This window comes from Empidonax traillii, unplaced genomic scaffold, assembly GCF_003031625.1.
Source record: "Empidonax traillii isolate 1590-97213 ecotype Southwest subspecies unplaced genomic scaffold, ASM303162v1 scaffold1515:size97631, whole genome shotgun sequence".
NCBI classification, from domain to species: Eukaryota; Metazoa; Chordata; class Aves; order Passeriformes; family Tyrannidae; genus Empidonax; species Empidonax traillii.
The window spans coordinates 29,050-55,893 of NW_020956708.1; the positions used below are offsets into that span (position 1 = coordinate 29,050).

The 26,844-nt window shown below is 41.9% G+C and overlaps 1 protein-coding gene across 1 annotated transcript in view; it reads right to left on the bottom strand.

The window, feature by feature from the left end:
* CABLES1 (Cdk5 and Abl enzyme substrate 1) overlaps positions 1–26,844 on the bottom strand; it is a 76,289-nt gene that overhangs the window by 21,187 nt on the left and 28,258 nt on the right. Inside the window, exons 2-4 of the mRNA XM_027907655.1 lie at positions 17,657–17,728; positions 15,258–15,350; positions 8,497–8,574 (exon numbers count right to left, since the gene is read on the bottom strand). Coding sequence (XP_027763456.1) covers positions 8,497–8,574; positions 15,258–15,350; positions 17,657–17,728 — 243 coding nt within the window. The remainder of the gene's footprint in view (positions 1–8,496; positions 8,575–15,257; positions 15,351–17,656; positions 17,729–26,844) is intronic.

Genomic DNA, 26,844 nt, shown 5'->3' on the forward strand with positions numbered 1-26,844 from the left:
TCTTCAGGACACGTGCACTTGTGTGGCACCACAGACGAGGGGCCCCAAAAGGGAGGAGCATAGGGAAGAAAGGCACTTGGTATAAAAACCAGCCAACCTCTCACTGTGTTTAAATTATTTAGATTACTAATGGGACTGAGGAATTGCACAAACCAGCATACAGCGCTTATACATATATACCAATATAAGGTGCTTAGAAAACGCAGAGTAGGAAAGATGGTCCTTGCCAAAGAGGTTTTAAAGGGAAGGAAACTTCCTTTCTCCTCTCCTGTTTTATTTCCAAAAGTGCTTTTTAACAAACTTTTCAAGGGATTAGGGCAAACACAGAAAAGCAAAAATAAATCATGGGAACTTTTACTACCTTCACTTTATTTGAGCAGGGAAGACTAGAGGAAATGAGAAGATAAGGGATTACATTCCTTTAGGAGGCAAAAAACTAGATCCCAGTTGCTGTCAAAGTTTAGGGAGTTACTCTGATTTACATCAATATCAAGCTCTAGATATTCTATTCATGCATACCATTTCCAGAAAGCTGAGCAGTGTTATAAATTACACTGGAAAGTAAGCACTTATTTTAGTTATTCAGGACTACAGAATGTTGATGAATACATCCTGGTCCAGGTAGCTGAGACTGAGATGCAGATTGAAATGCAGATTGGTGGAGACAAGAGGCTGTGAACAGCCAACCTTTGGGATAACAAAGGGCAGGAAGATGGGTGATGCCAGCCAAGTGAATGGACAATGGGAGACGCAGCAGGAGTCAGGAATTGCAGACCTTTTAGATAACAAAGGAGATGAAGACTGGTGAGCCAATGAGGTGGATGGACAGAGGGCAAGGAGCCAAATAAGAGGTGGAGTGAGACCTTTGCTCTGGCAGCCTCTGAGGTCCCTTTGTTGGGGGTGTTCTTCAGAGGCACAGCTCGAGCTGTTTCTGTGTTACTGAGCTACTGAGCCGTGAGTTAAATGGCTTTATGGAAGGAGACATCTCAGACTCTGCTAAGGGAAACCCGGGGTTGAACTGGTAAGGAACTGTGGTCTGACTGAGTGTGCATGTGGTGAGTTTAGGGAGGGAAGCAGGACACCTGTCAGCTCACTGGAACTGCCCGTTGGGAAGGGGCTTCAGTCTCAGCAATTAAAGTCTCTGGACTTGGTTGTGTGATGGAGAGTCTCGTAAGTGGTCAAATTGGGTATTTTCCTTAAAAAGGAAAAAATTTAAAGTTTCTCACTCTAACAGCGTTCACAGATTTTCTTGGAAGAACGCCACGTGACTTGGGATCCCAGATTTGTTGTTGGATGGTGAAAACTTTTACTGAGCAGATAGATAAGGATCAAAACAAGAAATCTCATCATGTCTTTTATTAGCCAGGTCAGGATTAACAGAATATAAATTGGATGCTGTTACCTTTGGAAGTATAACATTTCTTTAATGAATCAAATATTATGCTTTGACGTGATCTACAAAGTCCCATGCAAGACTCCTGCTGGGCACTTGCTCTTTAAATGACAGTAACAGTTGAGCACTCTAACCTGTGAATAATTTAAGAGTCAGTGAAATATTAAACAGATTTCTAGGTACATGAAAAAGCCTTCTGCTTACTGAAAAAAAGGAATCTAATAATTATTATTTAGAGATGTCAGCCTTCTGTAACTATATTTTATGTTTAGTGATTCCTGACTCTTAAGATTTATTCTAAAAGCAAAAGCAGTTCAGGAGACACCAAGAGAAGATGCCATTTTCATCTGTCACTGTAAATAATTTCTACTTATCATCTTTATTTACAGGGACAAGGGAAATGACAGCTCTGGAGAATATGCACTGCCAGTCAATCCAGCAGCAGATTTCCCACTGCCTGAAACTGCCTGCTATAACTGATCAAGAGCTTCCAGAGCCTAATGCCATTAGTATTGCCAGAACAACTCCAGCTGCAATTTAGTGGGAGAGGAGGCAGAAAAACTCCTGGAAAGATGGCCCAAATGGGCCAGTTTCCTTTTCCTCTCTCCAAAGATATTTAGGTGTCAGCACACCTTTTTTCCTGATGTTTTGCCCAATACAGAGTAAAAGTACTAGGAAGACTCATTGATTAACTTCAATTAAAGGGAACAGGGCAACTGAAAAGAATGAGCAATGGTGGTTCTACAAAATTTATACATGAGATGATTAGTTTTGAAATGTCCCATTGAGGGAAAAAAGCCCTCAGATCTCTGTGTCTTTCTGTAAAGCTAATACATGCTTGGTTTTCTTTTTTTTTTTTCAATTTGTGAGAAGGCTAAAAAAATGATGGGCCTACAGAATGATAAATGCTCAGGAAAAGAACTCAAGATTGACGACTTAATCAAAACTGCCTCGCATACAAAATCTGTTGGGGAAGAGCAGAAAGGAACTCGGTAACAAATCTGTAGGACATAACAGAGTGTCCTGCTTTGCTGTCTGCTTATTGCTGCTATCTATATGGCAATTTAGATGCTCTCATTTGTCCTGTAAATATTGCCTTTGGAATGTTTTCCACACTCCCTGACCCGCCAAACAACTGATGGCAGGGGTGTGCAGGGGTGCAAGACAACCTCACCTAAATGCTTCTGGTTTTTTGCCTCATTTTGCATACGACTTTCTTACCCAGCTTAAACACTAAAGATGAACAAAGGTTGCACGGTTTAGGTAAAGAAGGCTGTTGGGAATGCCAGGTCTATGAACTAACTGATCATTGTGGTTAGATGTTATCTGGAGTGATAGTATTGAAAACCTCTCAGTCCTGGCATCATTGAACTCATTAATGTTCTGGCCAGCACTTAGTTAAATTCAAATTCAGCAGTGACTTATATTTAGAAACTGAATGAAGCTGGATAGTAGCATTTCTGAGAAGGGCACAAATTCTTTTTATCTAACAACTTGCTGCTTTACTTCAGAAGAATGGTCCGCTTCCTGGGCTTCAATCCATTTGATTACTCATACTGCATTATTTCCCATAGCTGCAGGCAAGTTTGGTCAGATGAATACCTATATTTTTGTCAAGGCAGCAATATTCAGCAGCTATGTCTGCTGCAGACACATTTCTAACTCCTTAATAAATTCAATACCACTAAGAATAAAAGATGAGGTGAACTGGCCATTTTCATAAGGATGTGCACTCTCTGATGCTCTGTTTTCTGTCCTGTAGCTCCAGCCCTGCCAGCAGTCAGTCACTGTGAGCCTGGTGGCTGAGAGTTCAATGTAAGACTAACCATGCTGCAGTGCTGCATTTGGGTGATGCCACTAGCTCTCCTCCTCCCCCCCAGGTCCTCCAGATTTGTCTTCTGGACAGGACTTCACAGAAACTTGGAAGCTCTTGAAAGGTTCTTACATCACAAAAAGTATCATCAGAATAGGTACGATTTCAATCTGTGAATGCTTTTGCCATTGATAAAAAACAAGCCTAAAAAATCCCTTCTCAAAAACATTTTTAAATTATGAACCATAATGCTGCGTGCCGAAGGGAAAAAAAAACCCAACAGAATTATAAACCCAACTAACTACACTACTTGTTATTCCTGGGGGGGGGAAAGACAACCTGGTGCCTTCTTCCTCCTTGATAAAACATCTCTGACAGTGACATTGCTGTCACCTTTCTTTTTTAAGTTGCTTAGGCACCTTAAAATACTAATGAGAATTGGACTGTTCTCATTTGACTGCAAGCATATGCAGAGCATTTTTGCAGGCCACCATGTCCTGCAGGCCACAAGGAGCAATTCTGACAACATCTTTGAGAATTGCCAGAGTTGTACCATCTCCTTGGAAGTTGATGGAGAAGCGGTGCCTAGAGAAACTTCAAGATGAGGTAAGTAATGGAGAATAGGTTCCCTTCTTCCCTGCCCAGGATATATGCCTTTTCCAGAGTAGTTGCCTGGAGGCAAAGCTGAACGTGACCCTTCCCCACCCTGGCTAGGGTCACACGGTGGGTCCTCCTGTAAGTGTCCTTGTGTGAGTGCCCTTGCACAGACCATGCTGGGGAGTGGGGTGGGCAGAATCTTGCAGACACCTTCCTGGAGAGTCTGGCCATAACAGTTCCTCTTTAGGGACTTGAATGCCCGGAGCATGACCTGCCTAATGGCTAAAAAGCTAATATCTGCTGTGTCTGATCCCCAGCTCCTGTCTCAAAGGGCTGAAATCCAATTCACCTCCAACCATCTGGAGCCCATTTCCAAATGAATAATTCCTTCAAGTCTTGTTTAATCCATCGGCAAACGGCTTCACTCTTTGGTTTGCCAGGACACAAATCCCCTCTGAGGGCCCCGAGCAGGTCAGCATGCGGGTGTACGAGTGTGTGTGTGATGGGGCAGCTGCTTCCTGTTGACCTGAGGCATCTTCTCCTGTCCTGGAGGAAGAACAGTACCAAGGCTCAACTACACTTGCTGTGAGCTTCCACTATGACAACCAACCTCTGACAAAGGAGGTGTGTGCCACAGTAGTTCAAGGGATGCACAAGGTGCACCTCTGATAAAAATGTGAGGTCACTGCCTCCAATTTTCTGCCCACCTGCAGAACTAGATGGGGGTTAATTCTCATCTGCAGCAAGGCAGATATGAAGAGGATGTTGAGTCAGAAATCCAGTCTCAATACCCTTCACAAAGTAGCGCTTTCATCTTCTGGAATATTATATTTAAAGAAGAAAGGGGAACTTGAAGAACAGTATTAGTGTAACATTACATATGATCCTTCAAATTTGCAAGTATTACTAAAGAATGTTGGGGTGTCAAACTGACCCATGGTATAACATCAGTGAATGGTGAAAAAGCAGAGAACCAATTTTTCTAAAGCACAGGTATCTCTCCAAAATGGTAAAAAAAGGTTCAGTAGTCACTGCTTCATCTCCTCATGAATGTGTTTCATTTGTAAACGTTACTGCAAAAATCTCTGTGTGGTAACAGCATGTGTTTTGCACAGGTTACCAAGATTGTTGTTCAGCATAAAAATTCATATCTTGAATACCCTTTATCCTTAAAGGTTTTTAATACACTGAAAAAAAAAAAAAGTAGCAACAGCACAAACCAAACCTGAAGTACCAGCATTAGCACTTGAATTGCCTTCCCTCTAACCCGTGCATCACACAATGGCTTTGCATGTCATAAAGACATCATCGAAACCAAACATTCAGACAACATTTTCTGTGTTGCTGGATGCTGTAGGTGCTTCCTGCCTCTGCAGATCAGTCCATAATGATAATGTCTCTGTGAGTGTCTCTTAATTTAAGAACAGAGGCAATAACATTGTTACAAGTGCTCTCACAGGACAACCTGCATCATTACAACACTCCTCTAAGCCACCACTGTATAGGGTTTGATGACTTTGGGCTGTAACACCAAGAGATGCTGGGGACCAAGGGATGCCAGCATGTAAGATGCTCAGCACCTCCTTCAGCTCCTGACTTGCAGTGTAGCTCTCCTTACATTGCTTTCACCTGGCTATGTCTGCTCTCACAGCTGCTCTGCTGGTCTAGAAAAGCAAGCTCTGGTCCAGTCCATTACCCTACTCTTGGCCATGGAAACAGGTAAAGCTGTGCCTATACTCATGTCACTAGCAAAGATGCTGACCATGTTAGTATCGTCAGATCTGGAGAGACTTTATGTCCCAGATCCACAAAAGTACTTGCCTCTCAGTGACTTCAGCAGGAGATAATCCATCTCAAAACCTTTCTCAATTTAGTTTTACTTCTCTCCCTTTCCCTTGCATAAAAGCACGTGAAGCTAAAACAATAGGTTTCCATCAGGCTCAAGGTAGGGACAACATTTTGAGGACAGAAAATTCTAGTTATTAGATGTGTACATGACTTCTTTTTCTTCCCACATCAGTCTCCGCTTTATACATTTTACTTCTCTTCACTGTAACAGAGAAGACTAGAGAAAGGAATTCCCCCAGCACATGGTGTCCTTCCTTCTCAGCCTCAGCAAGTACCATCAGATTGACCTTCTGAAACTTCAGGGAGAAAAACCTGTCATTCAGCAGCAGCAGCCTCTATGCTGCTCTGAGTATGCCTCCCTTTAAAAGCCTCCTGCCAGCTTCACTCCAGTGAGCTGGCAGCTGCCCAGCTGCTGGGGAGGGGGATTTGGGAAATGTATTCCAGGGGACACCTCAAACTTTATCCTCTCATGTATACCTCTATGGCTTTCCTCCCTGCAATCCCCAGACCTCCATTTGTACTAGTATAGCCACTTTAAAAACATCATTTGGAGATTTTGGTAGGGTTCTGGCTGTTGTAGTTTGACCTCTGCATGGAGGGCGGGCAAGTGAGGGACACAGTCTAGAGTACACTGCTTGTACCTCATTGTTGAGGGGTGATGCTGCCCCATCCACCCTGGGCAAGTACACAGAGTTTAGCTGCGACTTCAGGAATTGTTTTTCACACAGGTTTTTACAGTGGATCTGCTCCTGCAGTTATCTGCCAGCATTGATAGAGTACAGCTCTTCTGAAGTGACTACAGTGCAACAAGGGCTGGCAGCCTCCACAAAACACAGCTGTGCCTGCCGATCTCCTCACTGGCCTTAGCACCCGTGAGTCAGAGCAGAGGTGGAGAAGCAGCAGCAGCTCCACTGTGTGTTCCTCTCACGTGGAACAGTTCTTCCTGCCTGCTCATCCATCCTACTCTCCCACTCCTGCCATGATTTCTCCAGTCAAATTTCAGATGTGCCCATGGTTCCCTGTGATGATCTGTTTCTTTTTGCTAACTACTGAGTAATGTTTGCAGAATATAAACCAGTTGGGACATCTTGCCTGGGGACAGACATCAGCAATCCAGAGATTTAGAGAAAGCAAAGCTAAAGGATGCTGTCACTACACTACTTCAAAAGAGCATCCGGTGTTTCTCCCTCCTCCTCCTCCACATCCAAAATGTGCAATGAAGTAAGCAAGCACTGTGCAGCCTGAACAGAGTGGCTACAGTTTATGATATACTGCCTCATCTGTTCTTTGCTCCAGCTGTTCCTGGAAGGAGGTGCCACTGAATTGTTTCTCTCTTCCTCTGATGCTCTGGAAGAAAGACAGAGGGCTTTTTTTTTTTTTTTTTAAATCTTGGCTTTTTAGCAAAGGAAACAGGGCTGGATTGTTGTGTACTGGCACTTGCTACCTTCTCATCCCATGCCCTTCTTGCTGTGCAAGCATGGTACAAGACACGATGTGCTGGAATAATATTTAGTTTTGCAGCTGGCCTCATTACTGATATAATTTAGTAAGTATAAGCAGTCATCAGCATTTCAAAATATATTCAATTTTCAATAAAGAGGAAATTTCCACAGGGTGATGACCATAAATGAATGACAGTATACTCAAGAGCAATGAGCAAATCTGTCAGTCTGTCAAGAATTTGCCTGATGTGTCATCACAATTTAATTAGGGAAAAAAATTACTGCAAGAGACAGCAGACCAAGTCAACCCTCTATAAAGGTACTTCCTTCCTTTGTGCATTAAAAATAATCTCCATTTGCTTTGAATTACTGATGCACAAGCAGCTTGTGACAAATCTTTCTCCAGATCTAAATAGATGGCTGAAAAGTATGAGCCAAATTCACTTTTTATACATTGGATAAATTTTACTCTAGATGGTTTTTGGGTCTTTCAAACCCACCTCAGTGTATCACCTGATTATTTTCCACAAATTTTGTGCCCTGCAATCACTGAGTCAACCCCAACTACAAGGACTTCTCAGCTCTCTGGCATGTGGCCACGGTAGATACACTTCACTCCCCTGCCCCAGGGGCACTGAGCTGCTGCCCATCAGCACTGCCTTTTTCCAGCCTTGTGCTGCACCTCTGAAGGCATCCAGCTGGTTGTCAGGCAACATCCTCCAGCCAAATCCAGTTTCTTCCACTTCTATAGTTTCAGTGGAAGAGTGAAAAGCTTTCTCAGTCTTTGGAGAACTACTTCATTCTGAAGAAACTTTTCTATCAGAGGTATAGTGTCTCGGCATGTCAAGGGATGCAAGGCAGCTGCATGGACACTATACCAGCTATGAACCTGTACAGCATTATGACCAAAATAATCTGTTTTCACTGACTGAATGATCTGACTGATGGCTAAAAGTACAATAAAAAGGTATTCGGTTTAAATCCAAATGTTTCTTTATAGTTCTGGAAATATAGATACCGTAGCACGATGTTTGCATGGGAGAATGAGAAAGCTAAGATGACCTATAAAATTGAAGTTATGCTGTCTAGAGTATTTGTTTTGTCCAGGATGAGTGAAGTCAGAAGAAACAATAAAAACAGTGCATTTTTCAAGAACATCAATTTCAGAAGGGTAGTTTTCTCCAGCTTAATAATCACAGATACCACAACACATATAAATAAACTGGGGACTGAAAGCAGTAGTTTTAACCTGGTCATGTTCCACAAGGCAAACACACCTAAGTGCATTTATCTCTTCTCAGAGCAGATATGCAAAAGCATTATCCTCCATCATGCTGTTGTCTGTTATCAGGTCCACATGCAGGCCCAGAAAGACTATGCAGTACACGTATAAATATACATACCCGACTTGGGTACAGTCTCGATATGGCAGCACTGAAAATATGCTACAGAAGGATCTTCTGCTGCTGATAAGGACTATTCTAAAATATAAAAGAAAATAAAAGAAATCAAAGACTAAAATTTAAAAATCCCACCACAATAAGCAAAGCAACAGATGTTACCACTGAGGAATTTGTAATCATAAAACTTCCATAATGGATGACTCTTTTTCATCTCACTGGTGTGCTATGGAGTCCTTACAGAAGTGCTGAAGCCTGTGCCATAGCAAATAAGGTGTAAACGAGTAGTGGAGTCCCATCCTCTCTGTAGGCTTTCTAGGAAAACTATCTTGAATATATTACTTGGAATCCAGGATAAATGCTTTTCCAGTGAAAGGAGAGGCATGGGACCGTTCTGACAACTCACTACAATGGCTGAAACTAAACAGACAAATCCAACAGCACCCCACATAACACACACCAACAACTACTGGTGATACACACCACAATTCTGTGGCTGACTTGGAGTCTGCATTTATCGAACAAAGAATTTCTGGCTGCTGGTTGTGACTTTTCTCTGCTAAACCAAAGGACTCCCTTGATTTTCAGCTTCTTGTTCCTGAAATAGACTTCATCCACGCATCAGGCTAAGTCTGCTATTGTCATAAGCTTTCAGATTCTTTTAGTGTTTTCAAGGCTCCTCCTTGAGTCTTCTGTTTTTCCCCATCACCCTCTCCTGGTCTCTGGGAATTATCACTGACCTCAGCAGTTCAACATCTTCCAGTCTTACCTTTAAGATCAGTGTCTAGCCCTGATGACCTGCCAGCCTCTGTGCTCAATAATTACATTAGCCTTCTTGGTTATGATGTTACATTGATACTCAGGCATGACTGATCCCACAGTTCCCTGCCATTTCTCCTGCAGCCCAATGTCTGGTTCAGTCACTGTCAGGGCTGAATTACTCCTACTGTAAACATGGCTTGCCTTTATTCCTCAGGAATTCCTTAGGCAGTTAGCTCAGGATTTGGTTACATGAAAGCATATATTATTTGCCTGCAGAGAGCTTATCTCAGAATCCAGGACACTCTTAGAGCAAATGTCTTGTATTTTTAACCAGTCTCCAAATCTCTGCAACATCTGCAAAGTCACTGTGTGATACTGTCCTGGTTTCAGCTTTGAAAGAGTTCATTTTCTTTAAATCAAATAGCTTGGAGCAACCTATCTGTTACACAGTCACACTGCTGCCTTTAGGCATCAAGCTCTGACATATCATTAAGCAACATCAAAACCACCTTGAGGTGAAGACCCACTTTCCACAAAATAGCATGGACTGTCAGTAGTTACATTACTATAGTTTTGGAAGATGCAGATTGGTAAGAAGCCAAGAAAAGCTTGATCAAGATGTAAGATATAAAATGCCAATAAATACCTGATTGTTTATAAATATACCCTCTTTTCTCATTACCTTCAGGGTGCTGAGCATTGTACAATTGTACTGACCCCTCTACCCTCTAAAGTTGGCCAACATGCTGCACCACGTCACATTCCTCTAAGTGATGACAATCTGTGCTATTTTCTGATCTGATTAGTGTTAGAATTTACTGCAGTTTTACCTTTCTAAAATTTTCCACTTGTGGTGACAATGCTAGGACCTACTGCTACGTTGGTTGTCAGGGCTATTGCACTTCTTGCTCGGCTCTCCAACACTGATTTTTCTGACCTTGTCTCCCACAGATCTGTATGTGACGATTTCACCTGAATTTTTCATCCTTTGTCCTGCACTGGCCAAAGCTGGACAACAAACCCTAGGAAGATATTTTGCTTTTTACTATCCGAAAACCAGCATAAGTACCTATAAATCCCACACCAGTTATGTTGTTATTAAAACACTGTTTCCTTAAGAAGGGACCAGCTTAGTCATCGTTCTTGGAAAAGGTTTAGCTCCCCAAGAGAGCCACTGCACATAATGCTTGGAAAAATGCAGAATGATTGATTTTCCTTCTCCTGGGTCATTCTGTTATAGTAATCCTATTTTCTTCCTCAGAGGCATGTTTAAAAGCAAAGGGGTATTTACCCTATAATAAAGGAGGGTTTCTAATAATAAACATGCACACACCTTCAGGAAGCTCTCCTGCAGCAGATGAAGTATGATTTCATTGTTGTCTGAATGCTGTAACACTGCTTACCTATGGTAAATATCTCAGATCCTGTAAGATGGTCTCATGGTGAAGCAGTAAGTTACAGAGCAGGAGGGAATAATTTTTCACATTTGAGAACGGCAATCCACAAGCAAAAAAGCCCTGGCATATGATTAATTTTGTGCTTGCCACTGCTTATTGCTGAATGGTTGCTACTCACAACAGCTTGCTTGTTCACTGGAAGCCTTGTTTGCTGATGTATGAAACTTGGCACAGATTTCGAGGCTGACATCAGAAAGCATCTCTGAATTTGGAAAACCACAGTACCCGCTAAGCATATTACCCCCCTCCCTCTGGTTGCTTCTGGAAATACAGCTCTTCCACCAACGCCCTACACCTCCCTAAAAATACCACTCAACTCTTAACACTTAAAGAAAAACAAACTGGTGCTTCCATGTCCACAAGCAAAGACAACAGTAGGAAGTTACCACAGAACTGTGTGTATCAGAAGGAATCAGACAAGAAAGGAAATAAAAAGCACCAGCCCAGCCTGTATTTTTTTCAGATTTTTTTTCCCTTGGGACCCAAGGATTGCCTCTCTTTCCATAAACCAGCAGGCCCTCTTTACACAAAGATCTCCCACACAGAGTGTGGAGATCTTCGTGTAAAAAATTCTGAAGGCCTGCAAAGGTTTGCTGAGCAGGAAGTCCAGAAACTTGTCACAAAGTATGCTTTGGACAAGAAGATGTGGTGGAAGCCATTGCTGTTCAAGAAAACCGAATTATTGCTTACGGGAGAAAAGCATTTTCCTGTATTTCAACTCTTCAACAAAGGGCACCCATGATCCTGTACAGCTCTGAATGAGCTATCTCTGACATCAAAAGCTGTTTGAGAGTGGTTTTATGTGCCCTGATTCCAACTGTGTCACCTAGACATGTTTAGAATCACTTCAAGAAAAGGTTTTCACTCTCTAATTCTCACATTTCACTGAGAAGTTGTACTAATTACTATGGTTCAGAGCAACCATTATTTTGCAAGAGAGTTCTGACAATGTGCAAAGGTCTATGACATTAAAAGCTAATTTTCCAATTTCTTTATGAGGTGTATGCTATGCAAAACTTACTGATCACAAAGTTCTCAACAGAATCAGTAATTTGCTTGATTTGAAGAATAATGTCTGTTTTCTTCAGTGTCTGTCTACTTTTAATCATGTTGCACCAAAAGGCTGTGATCAGGCTATATGATATACGTCATATACACCATTCACATGTGGAATACTGTAGCCTCTTTTCTCATTCCTGGTTGGTACATATTTGACTGCCAGGGCCCTGCTGCCCAGCACGCAAAGGCAAACACACAAATCATGGATGCTGTCTGGGTAGCAGCTCTCATTTTGAAGTCTCACAAATTCAAGGGCTGCTGGAAGATGGCTGAGGGGAATTATGAACTGTGAGGATGCTGCAAATAGTCAGCCTCTTGGACTGCATGTGTGAGCATTTCCACAACTAAAAGGGCAGTAAAATAGACCTTTCATGATGGTGCTTGGCCTTCATTTACATGTGTACACTAACAAAAAACCTGAGAAAGCAATGGCATGGGGAGTGGGAGAGGAACATTGTTTTACTGCTTTTTATATTTGCTCTATACGATAACTGTAGAAATGTTTTTGTCCTGTTTTCACCATTAAATGTTTGTTCAGCCGGCTCAGGTTGCTGTTTAGGTGGCTTGTTTTTGCTACTCTTTTGCTTCAGAGTTTATGGGGGATATCACCAACAAACCTGCTGAGTGAAGCGGGTAAAACCACATGCTGGTGACTGCCTGTGCTAGTTTGTGTGCTATGGTTGACTTATCTTTGTCTTTGCATGGGAAAGTTTATTTTGTGCTATTTTACAAGACTGCTTTGATAATACAGCCTAGGAAACCTAATTTTCTACCTCCTTTAATAAGCCACATCCTACAAATCCAAAGAAACCGGTTTAACCAGTGCACAGAGCTATCAACAGGAAGCTTTACAAGGACTAGCTGATAAGCTCTGGCCTCAGTATAGGTGTTTTTTCTCTGTGCTAAATAGCTGAACTCTTATTTCAACTACAGCTAATCCTGCCTTGCTGACAGACTGACAAAGGCTGGACTCAGAGCATCGTCGCTCCACATGTGTCATCTACAAGGCTGAGAGGTGAAGAGCTCTCAGTGCCGCAGGAAAAGGACACATCACTTTACAGGTTGAGAGCTGCAAGTAAGGGCAGTTAATAGAGAGAGAAGCCCTGAGCTATCACCCACACCACAGTTTTCTTTGCTGTGACACTCACAGTCACAAGCCAATGAAACAATTACATGCTAACTATTTTAAAGCCCAGTCACCGAATTCACTGCCCAAAAATATATTCAGTGTAGATGTCTTCAAAGCTGGTCCCTCAAGTTAAGTGAAAGGTTGACATGCTATGACAGAAGGGTCAGTCAGGGGTTTTGCAGAGAGCTCAGAGAGCCTGACTCCAGCCTAGCTCAGAACCTGTGTCCTGCACAACCATGCGTGAGCCCTCTGGGACAAGGTTTCAGGCACGGAAAGGAGCCTCAGGAGGGTTTTCTATCCATTGCAATACTTGTGCTTCTCTGTGTCACAGGAAACTGGGGAGGACACCAGCTTTAAAGGTCTTAAGGTACTCAGAAACACTGTTGATTTTATGATGAACACATAAAGCAGGTCCACCTAAATTTCTAGAGGTCCTTTTCATCCAGAATGCCTATTAACTTCAGTGACTGCAACTGCATCCAGATCCCTTAGAAAAACAGAGTTTGGGATCAGCTTACTTACTGCTAGACATAGGAGTGACACAAAGTGTTAACTTTGTATTTTATTTTCAGCTAATATCATTGTGGCTCTACAACCATAGGACAAAAGCTATTTCCAAAACTGTGTCTTATTGTATCTGTATTGTACATAAAGAGATCTTTATTACGATTGTGGAAATATTCTGGAAAACCATGTCTGCTGATAAAGATAAGAAGCCAGTTGAATAACAGAAGCTTCCTCACTGTTTTCTTAATAAGAAAAATACTCAGTTATATTGTCAGGCATAATGACTGATCTGTGAATTAAGATAAAATGTTGCATATATGCTACAAATACTTTTTTACAAAACACGGAGAAAAGAGTTGACGAATCAAATATTCATTCTTTTGCAGGTAGTATTTCTATCAAGTTTATGCATAGATTTTATATACACAACTCAGAAATTACTCATTCTCTGTGGAATTTGTATAATCCCTTATAAGTATTTTTTGCTGTAAGAAATTCCAAGAGCATACATTTACTTATGCACAAAATGGACTAAAATTAGAGGTCTGCTTTTCAGTATTTGATTCCACATGTATTTGTTGTAAAGACAATAGTCAGCTGCTACTCAGACAATAGTCTAGTCAATAGTTCTGTGTCTGTTCGATACAAAAGCTGTTTCTAAAAGCTGTTTCTAAAAGCTGTTTCTAAAATCTCTCAGGGCCACCTTCTGCAACATTTATGTTATTACTACCTTGCTCTGCATTTAACTGTATGTGTGAGACTAAAAGTGAAGAAAATTGTTCTTGACCCAAGTAACACCTACCAGAATTCAATTCATAAAACCTGTAGTTTAATGCAATGTCAGAATTTCTACTGACATGGTGCCATGTTTGATGGAAGTCAAAGGCCACAGGCACAGATCGGTCCACCAGAACATACACGGCTCACAGCCATGGCAGTTTCATGAGAACAGGTACGTGCAAGAGTAAACTCTCCATGGGCTAGTTTAGTCTACATGCAACCTCTTCAGGTGGCCTAGCTCAAACCTCTTCAGGTTTGGAAGAACAAGAATAAAAAAAAAAAATCATGTGGCACATGGAGAAACTGTCTTTGGAAAATCAGAGAGGGCAGGTATCTCCTTTACAAGCAGGGAGGAGCTAGTTTCACTTCTGAGCTGGATGATACTGCAATAAAGAATCCATTTTGCTGATGGGAACACCATGCCTTTGCAGTAAGTGAAGTCCCAGCCAATCCCTGCTGTACAGGTCCCACTCGTGCCTGTGGCTGTAACCTGGGCAGTCCATGTCCCAGCTTGGGGTGTGCTGCAGCCACAGCTGCACACCTCACACATTATCTGGAAGCCTCTCTGCCTATACCGGCCATGAAAACCAGGATCCCACGCCTCACCTTGCCATGAGCATCCCTGGTTGTGCATTTACCAACCGGCACTTTGTATCCACTAACAGATGCAGCTGAAGTAGCATTGAACCATTGCTAAGCCTGGTCCAGGCTGGTTCGTCTGTGTGCCAACTCTCACACTTAGAATGTGACAACACCCTCAAAGAAACGCAACCAGACTATGCCTAGTTTACTCCAAGAGCACCACCGATTTTCCTTTTATGCAGGTTATTTGCGTTAAGGAGACACAGGTCTTAAGATCTACAGGCTATAGCACTTCCATTGGTATGCACTTCCCTCGAGGAAGGAGTGTGCACTGCAGCCTGCACCTTCACAGGCTGTGTTAGAGGCCATCAGTATGTATGTGGTGAGTGGCAATGGCACGCTGTGCTCTCACACAGGGATGCTGATCCCGCCCCTTCCCTCGTGCCCCACGGATGGCCTTGCAGAAGCAGCCTTTGCATGCACAGTACCTGCCATTTCTGGTATCGTGTTGCCGCATGTTCTTGATAAAATGAACCTTCTTAAAGTTCTTTGGTCTGGGTGATCCTGAGAGTGTCCGACATCTGAAAAATAAATCAGTTGCGGGGGGTGGAGGGGGTGGGAGAGAAAGAAAAAAGTACAAGTACTCAGTTCCCTGCTGTGCAGCCAAGAAGTCTGCACAAAAGCAGGAAGGAAAGACGAGACAAATGATTCAAGTCACCCTGTGTTAGGAATCAGCAAGAACAATAAAGACAATAAGTCTGGAAACATGACAGCTCAAACAAAATATTTAAAATAATAATAAGAAAAGCCACCGTCCCCCTCCCTTCATAAAAAAAAAAAAAATTATAAAAAAATCTCAGCAAAGTAAAACTTCCTGTAATCTGCCGTGACAGCTTAGCTCAAGCTTTCAGAGGGAAAAAAATTAAACTAAGCCAAAACCTGGTAAATACACAATTTTTCCACTTGCATCAACACCCACACTTTTGTAACATCCTCAGCTATTGATAAAGGAGCCATTAAGGAAAGTTCTTTCTTGTTTTAATTTTAGAAAGGTTTAAAATCTCCCATTGTCAAGAATAATTCCTACTTGCTTTTAATTCTAAATATTACTTTTCATGTCCCTGATAGTATGCAAAACAACTGAAAATAAATTATCTCGGAAAAAAATAATCACGCTTCAAAACATTAAGCCTTAAATCTATTTTACATCTGAATGCACTTTATAAATTGCAGTTACAGAAAGAAATTGCCAGAGGGAGGAGAGAGGAGACAAACAGCAATATCCTTTCCTCCCTCCCTCCCCCCTTGCCTCTTTCTAATCAGCTGAAACCACAGCGCATGTGAAAGCTTTCTCTGTTTCATCTCAGTGTTGTTTTGTTGCAAGGCACGGGCACAACGCGCAGGCACTGCAGATAATGCAACTCCTGTGCTCCCTGCACAGCCAGGGCTGCTCGACCGAGGTTGCTTCGTCCTCCATGGGAGCTCAGGGACAAGCATCCTCTGCCAGCACAGAGTATGGGATGAGTACAGTCCCTCCGCGTTAAGCTTTCCCAAACTATTTTTCCATCCTCTCCTCTGCATAGGCAGAGTTCAGCAGCTTCTCAAGCCCGAAAGGTCCTTTTGTTGGACTGAAACCACAGACCACTGGTCCCAAGCCACCAGGAACTGCCAGTCCTTGTTGCTGTACCCAAACACCACCACGATGTATGGGTATACCCCAAGAGGGAGGACCACATCGCTTTGGCTTTTCTGCTTTCCTCCTGTTAGTAAAATCCTTGAGATTCCCTCACCCTCTGATTGCAATTAGTCTTGTCAGTTTCTTCACAGGAAAATACCAGCAAGAAAAAGATTCTACCACCAATTCTGCAAATTAGCAAGTAAAAATACTGCCTGGCAAACCATACTTTGTTTCTATCTTTTGCCAATTATACATGTTTGAATTACTTACGAGAACACTTCATAACATGCTAGTAAGCATGCAACAGTAAGCTTTGTAAAAAATAATCAAGCCTTGGTAGTAGGCCAATTGGTACAGCCTCTGCTATTAAGTCTTTGCTTCGAGGTAGGGAGAGACAGCCAATCTGCATGTGGATAAACAAGACTATAGGCTAAACACCTATTTAAACCAGCTGAATTACAGGTCCTGAGATAAAGAGACAGTCAAACTTAGGCTGCTGTCTTGCTGAACAGCTGACCTGGAAGCATTCCATGCATTGGTCAGATTACTGACCAGCCAGTTTCTGAACTGTTAAGCAGTTGCTCCATTTTCCATTACCCTAGAGGATTGCCTACTGACTAATTACTGTGGTCCCCAGAGAAGTAAGCTGTGGTCTCCCAGATGCAGAAACAAAACCGCACTGAAGCTGCTGATATAATAAGGATGAGGGTAGATTTATTAGGGGGGTAGCAGTCACAAACCTACCAGGCAACATGCAGACATTAATACTGGTAACCAAAATAGGATTGCATGTGCTGAGAGAACAAACAATAAAAATCCATAAAAAATAAAAATACTAAAAATACCAGCCTTCAAAAACCTCCCTATAATTAACCATCTGTACTTACTTTTTAAACGTACCACATACGTTAGGGACTAGGCATTCATATTGGTAACAACTACACTTTTCTATTCATCAGATCTGACATTTTAATTCCTGACATTTCACTTAAATACTGACTTTTTGTTAATGACCTAAAGCCAGGGAATGTGTAATTCATATCATCTGCAACCTCGCAGGGCTTGAGAGGTTTCAACACTTTTACTCACTACGAAGAACGTCTTAATGTGAAGACCCAGCTACTTTTCAACAGGGGGAGGGGACAGCAAGTCTGTCCATGCATATGCTTTACAGACAAGAAGCCAGAGAGAGAGAGTAAATAAAATTACCTCCTCAGTGGGGCATTTTCCTCGATGTCCTCCAGAGTCTCCAGAGAAGATCGCTGGGAGATCAGCCGACGTCTGCAGAGGAAACAGAACACAAAACATCACCACTGATTAGAGAGCACGAGAAAGTCCTCAGAGAGTCTCAGAGAGATTAAGGAAAGATCACAAACTAGCCTTCACTAGCCAAGCCATACCTCTGGATATTAATAAATTTTGTTCCCTTCTGCTTATCTTAATCTATTTGATTCTAACCAGAAGCAAACGTACTCCATACAAGCTTCTACAGCAAGATAGAAGTTGAAACTTCACAATAGCTCCTCCTCACCTCCTTCTCCCTTCTGTCAAGGGTTTAACACCCACCTAACACCATTTCCACATGTGCTGTGGTACAGCTTGCAATGCTACAAATACAGTGCTTTGATAAAATATTGCAGATGTAGATCTACGGAGATTGCCTGTTGTTCACGCTGCCCCACTTCTCTTTGCCCCTTGCCCATTTTACGAGATAAATGCCACAGTGATGTTAAGCTCATCACTCCTGTGAGGAGTGCCTGCAGAGAGATGGAAGACAACAGTGCTGCCAGCACTGAGTACAAACCAGCAGTTTAGAAAGAAGCTCTGGCCATCCCTGTGAGCAGCACAGGTGAGTTTAGTTCTGTTTTAAACCATTTTCCTATGGCTGAGTCAGATCCTTCCTCCACCTTCAGTGAAATGAAGTATGAAAATCTTAGCATTACAAGTTTTTCCAACTGTTCTAGCAGGCAGGGAAGAAGCCCCAGTACAGGCTTGATTTTAGTAGGAATTGCTGCTCCACAACCTTTAAACACCCTGACAGGAGCACAAAACAAGGAACTGCACCCAGCCCTCCAAACAACACTGTAAATACCAAAAATGCATGTGTAAGATACAGCCCACCTGCAGACGCCTGAAGAAAAATTAAGCTGGCAATCATGAAAACTACTCCGCTGTCGATGGGTGTTAAACAGCTGCAACAGCCAGCAGTGCCAGGGCACCGTGCCCCAGCACCTGGCTGGCAGGAGGAATGCCAGCACCCATCACTCCCTGGGGCCACTGCTGAGGCATACAGCACCACACTAGTGATTTAATGAGTATGAACTTAAATGATAAAAGTATTTGTACACTACTATTATTTTTTGCCCAATTCCCACTAAGCTGCCTTACTCCCTTGATCTGCAAGCAAAGAGGTTTCCAGAGCATTATGAGCACTCCTATGCTTGGAAGCATGCTCATTAATTTATTCCTGGGCTGTATTTTCACAATAATTTGTTTTCTCTGATGCCAGTGTAAGCAGTTTCTAATCCTTCTTGCAATTCCCCTGCCCCTTCAGTTGTGCTGCTACAACTGTTCCTGCAGTCGTGCTGCAAATCTGATTACCAAAATGTTTTTCAGTTCAAAATATCTTACTGAGGTTCAGTGATTCAGTTTGCTATTAATTCAAATATAATTCAATAGATTTCTATCACTAACCCCCAGACAACAGATTTCAGGACAATTTGAATATGTATGTGGCTTTTTGTGTACTTAGAAAATCATAAAAAAAAATCTCAAACAATTTATAGATCAACTAAGTGTGAAGCTTTATCCTCTTAGGAAAATATGCAAACCTAAATCCCCTCAAGCTTTGTCTAAACTAGGATTTTAGAAGACCTGGTGCAAGATAGGATACACCTTCAAAATGCTAAGGAAATATAAAATCTGTGTTTCAGAATGTGCTGGCATAGACAAGCAAGAGGAGACTAAACATTTGTCACCTGCATCTATGGGTGCTCCCTTGGCTCCATCCACAGTCAGAGAGGACACAGGAATGCTCTTACAGGGAGCGATTCAGAGCAGGAGTAGCTCCCACTCCATTTTCAGTTTCACTGATCCATAAGCAAAAGTTGGAAGTTTCAGCTACCAGCAGTACTGATGCAGCAGATGATAGCTGTCGGCTTTTTAATACCTCTTTATACGTCATTAGCTTAATAACACACTTAAATAATGGCACCCTCCCATCTTGTGGTGTTACAGTGCCAAAAGCGTACTTGGCATGTTGATAGTCAAAGAGAGATAAACAACAGTACAACCTTGCCACCTTCTTCCTATTAAATTTATCAAATTAGTCACACTGTATTTCCTCTAGATGCCTGTGAGATGCCAGGCGCTTGTACAACACCAGATGCATATTCCAGCCGCCACTATAACCCTCTTCCAAGCCTCTCCTTGCCCAAAATTATGCCCCATCCTCCATTTCATTGCCGATGACTTGGCAGACATGGGTTTGAAGACCCTACACTGGCGCCTGTTGTTAAGGCAGATGTGCTGGTTGGCAGAAACACACACAACTGTATTTCATCAGGTGGTCATCCAGTTGACTTCTGACTGTTAAAATTCCTCTGGCTTCCTTTGCTGGTCTTAACTTCTCAAATCCAGCACCAGGGATGCTGCCTCCTGATTTTCTTGTTAACCTCAAATGCAACCCAGGCCGGAAGGAAATCACTGCCACCCCTCTGGGCACGAAAGACCTCACACTGATTTTCACTGGTGGTGATTTTGCAGTATTTTGGGTATCTAACATGGCAAGTGAGTCTGCATAAAGGATGGTGGGGGAAGTTCTTTGTTCATCCCAAGCTTGGGACAGGAGCACTGACACCTGAGCTCCCTCTCAACTAGTGCATAACATAAGCATAACTCTGAATAAATTCATCCAGGAAGGAAGGAAGCAAGCAAGCAGATAATCCCCCACAAATCAGTGAAGAAGGATGGGTCACACAGAACCCTGCAGTGATATAAATGGGGACTGCCGCAGCCAAATCCTCTCCCTGGACTGGCATAGTGAGACCAAGGATATCCAGCCCAGCACCTAACATAGCTAAAAACTGCCACATTTTTCACCTCACCCCAGAATTATTAGTTTTAATCAGTTCAACTCCCTGCACCATCAAAGAAGCACCAAAGAGGCGGATTTGAAGAAACTCTGTTGAAATCAATTCATACTGTCTGGGAATCACTCCCTCTTTTCACTGAAGAAGCTCAGCCGCAGTGAAGTATGTGCAATTATTCCAGTTTATCTTAAATCTTTATTTCAAGGCCTAATTAAGATGACCTAAATACCAATATTTTATAAGCTTTCCACAGCTGGATATTATACCAGAAATGCCAACTAATGAAGCTACCTGCTGTGAACCAAGTCACATCCTGTGCCACACGCACAGGGGAAAAAAGAAAAGTTTGGAAAGCTTTGGAAAGCAAAGCTTTTGAAAGGGTCTTCCAGGGAATACAAGGAAAATAATTTTTTCATTGACTTCATTAAGAATTAATCATCTCAACTGGTGTCTAATATTTAAATTAAACATCTTTCTTTCTTCAGGCAAGCACCCAGGGTTTGTCTATACAACTTCTAAAAGAGTTACTTTTCAAAAATTGATTAACATGCCATAGCAGCTGGTATATGTAGACACTTGCACTAAAATAACCCAAACTATTTTATATTACAAATCAACATCATTCTAATGTAAATCTCTGTTAACACCTATTTTATATTGAAAAATTTCCTATTTCAGTAATAACTAGGGGAAAATCCTCCTATTGTTGAGGAAGAATATGTGCAGAACTATTCAAAATAGCACTGTGTGACTCATGCAGGATTCAGGCTTTGGGTTAAGTCTTTCAGCAGATGTAATTTCAACATAAAATGCTTTAAAACTTGTGTGAGTGTCAGCCAGTTAGCACACTGAAATACAATTGCTCTTAACAACCGAATTAAAGATGTTTCAATAAAAATATTAATTTTTCCTAGTTCACGGAAAGCCTTAAAAATTTTTTCCTAGTTTGATCACCACATTCCAGGCATATCAAACTCACTCCTCTCTCCCCGAAGCCTCATGCACACAGAAAAAAGCAGTTCATCACTGGAAAGATGATGACTTGCTCATTCTAATGATCAGCCCCTGTAGGACAATGATGGTCCCAGAGAAGGTCACAGACCTTTTTTTTGTTTAAAAACCATGTAATATCACTTTCCCTTAAAAACCTATCTAAAATATTTTTGTCTCTTTCCTTGATGTTGTTGGCTGTGCATGAGCCCAGAAATAACTACTACCTTACCATCAAATTCCAAGTCCAGTCCAAAGAAAGAAACTGAAGAAATATTTGATGCCCCGGTATTTTAAATGGCACACTCTGTGGGTGCTGACCTTGTGCTTTTGTATCAAAAGAGAATCGTGGCCTTTTAATTAAGATATCCATGACCCTGTTTGCATATTGGATTTATCTTTGACCAGCTGTCTGAATCTCTGTGGAAGTTTCTCAAAAGCTAAAGTGTGGTCTTCATTTCCCTTCTCCAAAGTCAGATTAATACGTGGCTCAGTTGCAAAACTGAAATAAAATACCAGGGCAAAAAAAGGAGAAAATAATTACAAGGACAAATTAAAAAAAGCAGGTCTGCAACCAAAAGAGCAAATAGCCAAAGCAAGTAAACTGAAAAAATATTCACCGCAACCACTCCATCAATCAGTGGAAAATTATCTTCACTGTCAACTACTGCAAAATACTCAGCTCAGTTATGTTAAACATACAAAATCTTAAGCCACATAGACAGGAGGTGATAAAAAAAAAAAAGGAGCTGCAATCAGAACACTGGATAAATTCATCCAGGAAGGAAGGAAGCCAATGATAATCCAAGAGATAAAGAAAAATAAATCCATGTGTAATGACTTTCTAGCACGGCCACAAAATCAGGAAGAAATAGCAGCATTTTAAATACACCTTAAGTTGAGGATGTGTTTTCTCCCCTGCTTCTACGAAGATTACAAACCTACAACAGTTGAAGCCAGTAGTGTGGGTGCTGCTGGCTCCCAGAACAAATACGTCCCCTCAGGTCAAGCTTCTTCACTTCATCTGGGACAAAGGCATTCCTTCAGAGATGCAGTAACGATGGGACACATCATCTGAACACCTGCTGGCTGCATTAACGTTGATGGGAGAACTTGGGGGACGAAACAGCTGAAGAGTGTTGGCAGTCTGTTCACATACCCATTGGGTCACATCCTCCCTTCCAGTGGCCAGGGAAAATGAACAAGAACCATATACTACCCTAAATGGGTACGCAAGGGGAGTGCAAAGGAAGTAATCACAAAACTTGCAGTGAGTGGGAACGAGATCAGAATACCTGTAAGGATAACTCAGGGACTGCCTACAGGTGTGTGTTGAAGCGTTTCCCTCTGCCATCCATCCGCCTTCTGAAAGGTGCCAGCTTCACACTCATAGAGGAGGTCTTGCTCAAAAGCCAGCCTAGTCCTCTGCAAGCACTCCCTGGGGAGCTACCAAAAAACACAAGCTCTGTTGAGCTTGTTTTGAAGCTCCCATAGGTCAAACCAGGCAAAGCATGACTCTGATCCTACTTCTATAGATAGGTATAGCAACCCCAGGGCTTTTCTTATATTGGGCTTCATATTGTTCCCTCCAGCACCAAAATGGCTTGAACAGTAAAAAGAAAACAAGGAGAGTATTAAATGAGATCTAAGATTAGGCTTCTACATGCTAAAATGAAAAAAAAAACCCACCTACCCTAAATATATATATATATATTATATTACAATATTGTGGCTACAAATATATCTTTGAGGCTACTCTGAGTTTTGAATAAGGTACTTCTACCATTCTTTTCCCTAACTCTGTTGGAGCTGGATTTGGGTGTGAACACAAGTGCATCTGCTGCTCTCCCCAGGCCAAGGAAGCAGGTATCAGCAGAGCTGCCAGATGCAGGCCATACCCGCAGGGCATCACCCCGGGGAAACCTAAATGCCACTGCTCTCCAACTCCTGAGGAGCTGAATGCCTCTGCCCAGACTCCCAGTCTAAGCTGTGACAATTAATACACTCTTCTGAAATATTATACAAGACATCAGCTGTGAACGAATCCCCATTCACTTCCTGACCCCTGACTTCATGACCCAGCATGAACCCAGATGAAAGATCCACTAATGAGTAACCTCTCGCCCTCCCTCTGAAGTTTGTACTGGGATTCTTAAGTCCCAGCTCATTTTCTTCCTATCTTTTGCCCATATTACGGGAAGACAAACACAGGAAAAACAAACCCTGAGACTACCGAAAATTATTAAGGGAAGCAGTTTCCAGGAGCTACCCAAGCTGATATAAAGCAGCTTCTAATTGTGTGCTATCACAATTATACAGCAGAGCAATTCTCTGCAAAGAACATCAAACTCCATTTAGAACTTCCACACTGCGCAGCATATTGTCAAGGCTGCCCACAATGGGAGTTGAAAGCATGTGGCACACACTGAAAATGGGTTATTTTGTTAATTCAGCGGCCCAACCCAAATACACGGAGAACATACCAAAAGCCCTCCATTTAGCTGTCACCTATGTGCAGACAGGATGCCAATATGGCTCAAGACCACAGCCTTCTAGAGTGGACTGTGAAGCAAAGTCTCCAATGCAGAATTCCTGAACTAGCAGGACCCTCAACAACCTGCTCTCTTGGGAGATGTATTACAAGGAGAGAGACCATCAAATCTAGTGATAACTAGGAGAACAATGCCTTGCCAAATGTCTCCTCAGTCTCCACCAGCTTTTGTAGGTAAGTAGAAAGATGGACAGAAAACAAGGAGATGAAGGGAGAGCAATGGCACAGACATGGCTCCATGTTACATACTCCTCCTAAACCGGGGGTCTCTTTTGCACTCAGTATTCCATCTGTATTGCCATCCAACTCATTCTCCAAGCTTCATCTTCCCACAATACCCAAGCTTTGAAATACACAGCAAATTGCTGCCTGCTGACCTCATGTAATGTCTCATTGTCATCCCAAAGGTAGGATGTAAGTAAGAATTAAATAAGAATGAAGAAAGAGGTAAGTAGCAATGAAGAAAAATAAACATGACAATACTGAGGTATCCTGCTGGCCTTTCATGGTGTGCCAATGCAACATAATGCTCTGCTGACAAATTATTGTGTAGCTTTGCACATGTGATCCTTCAAATAGCACACAAAATTCTAGCACAGCTCTGTCCCAATGCCCCAGAGAGATCACCTGGGTCTGGTTAGATCAGATATAAAATCAGGAGTACCAGCATTGCAAAGAGACAAGGCACTTAAACTAGAACTGCTGAGAAGCAAGATGTTCACTGACAAAGCATTTGTATAGTGTGAATGTGTATATGCAGGTGTGCAGAAAAAAAGAAGGCATGGTAAAACTGGATTTTTGGACTTTTGGGTTTTTTCAGCATCTTGCACAATTCACCTTGATATATTAAGTAGTAGTCTTTCTAGAAGAAAAGATTCTGGGAAGAAATTGATTCAAAATTAGGCACTGATATGAAATCTCCAGTGAAGGGAAAAAACATGGTTTAGCCTAGAGAGAATGGAAGAGCTATCATCACGCTGTTGACTCTGGGGGACATCTAATTTTCACCTTCCCCAGCTGCATTCCCAATTCACCGAAGACAGATCTTGTTTGAAACCTACCATCATGGTTCAGTGGTGGACTTGGTAGTGCTGGGTTAACAATTGGGCACAATGAAGTTAAAGGTCTTTCCCAACCTACATGATTCTATGATTTTATCTCCCCTCTGCAGGCAGCTGCCTCTGCATCCAATCCTCCTACTACTGGCCCTACCCAAGCCATAATGAGTAGCTACAGCTGCAATTCAGTAAGACTCATTTAAAGATAGAGCTCACACAGATCCTGAAGTGCCTAGAATCTACATTCTCTGTTATCTTTAGCCTATGATTTACAGATTCACTGTCTTCCCTTTACTGACTCTGCAGCAATATGATAGCTTTCAGAAGGCTTCTGTGCAGTGATTTGTTTTGGGTATGCCTGAACACTGCCATAGCTATATTTTTCAGAACAACCATTACCTCATAACCTGACACATATTATCATGGTAAGACATTAGTGGGCACCAGCTTAATTAGACACACTCAAAGCTAGGAAAGAAGCAAACAACAAGATTAATCATCTGACCTTATGAAAACAAGAATACCTGCCAAAGCAGATACAATAGCACTGTAAAGAACATACAATTTGTCCATTTTTATGTCTATTTTCTACAGTAAAACCCACACCATAACAGCCTTTGACCCACCAACATTAATCTAACAGATTCTTCGGGTATCATTACTGCCTGACAAACTCTGTGCATTGCAAAACACTGAATATTGAGTTCTGTCCACAAGCAATGTTTCTCCTTAAACATCATAATCTAAGGAAATGAAGAATCAATGTTTACACCAAGCACTTGAGGAAGCCACACTGAAAGAGTGCAAGTCTTTAAAGAATCAAACCACAAAATGTGGTATTTCAGAACTGCCAAAGTTCTGGAATTTACTAAGAAGCTTGCTTGCAAGTCATGGCTATATGCAGTAGATACCATAATACATGGAAACACATACATGCACTACTAAATCACCTGAAAAAATGCTTCAATTCTAGCCTGCATACATAACCATGCAATTAAAACTGCTGCCTTATCCTGTTTGATTTCCTTTATTTCATTTGTGGTGTACCATAATAACAAGCCCAGCCTCATCTCCCTGGCTTATTCCAGATGCACACGTGCTATCTGGGAAAACATATTCTGCAATCCTGTATCTTAACATTCTTAGTAGAGATCTGAACAGACACTTAATCCGACTGCTAAATAAATGTACCCTAGACACTGTGAAGTGTGTGGATAGAGTGATTCTGATGAAGAAAGAAAAGTCCCCTATATGAGTAGGGCATAAAGACCAAAGCAAACAGCAGAAAGCTAGCATAGGGCATTTCATGCATGAGATATGAATGCTGCACAGGTGGTGGCAATCTGAGTGTTTACTGGTGCATACTTTGCATTTAGTTCTGGCTACATTTCCTAGAAATTCCCTTGGGATCAGGCATTTTACCCAGCATCTCATTACATACCCAAGAGTCATTACATACCCTGCTTTCCTTAGCCTGCATTGCTAAAGACCAACAAGTAAATTCATAGCATTCAGAGATCAGCTATCATACTGGACAGCTTAGATATCTTAACTTTCCAATATCTGTGATAAAGCGAGACAGTCCAGTGTCATAATTTTAAATATTATTACATCCACAGGAATTAATGCCTTCATGTCTGTTAATTCGTGCACAGTCAGTTTTAATGCCAAAGACATTTGAGTACAAAAATATATATTTACTTAAAA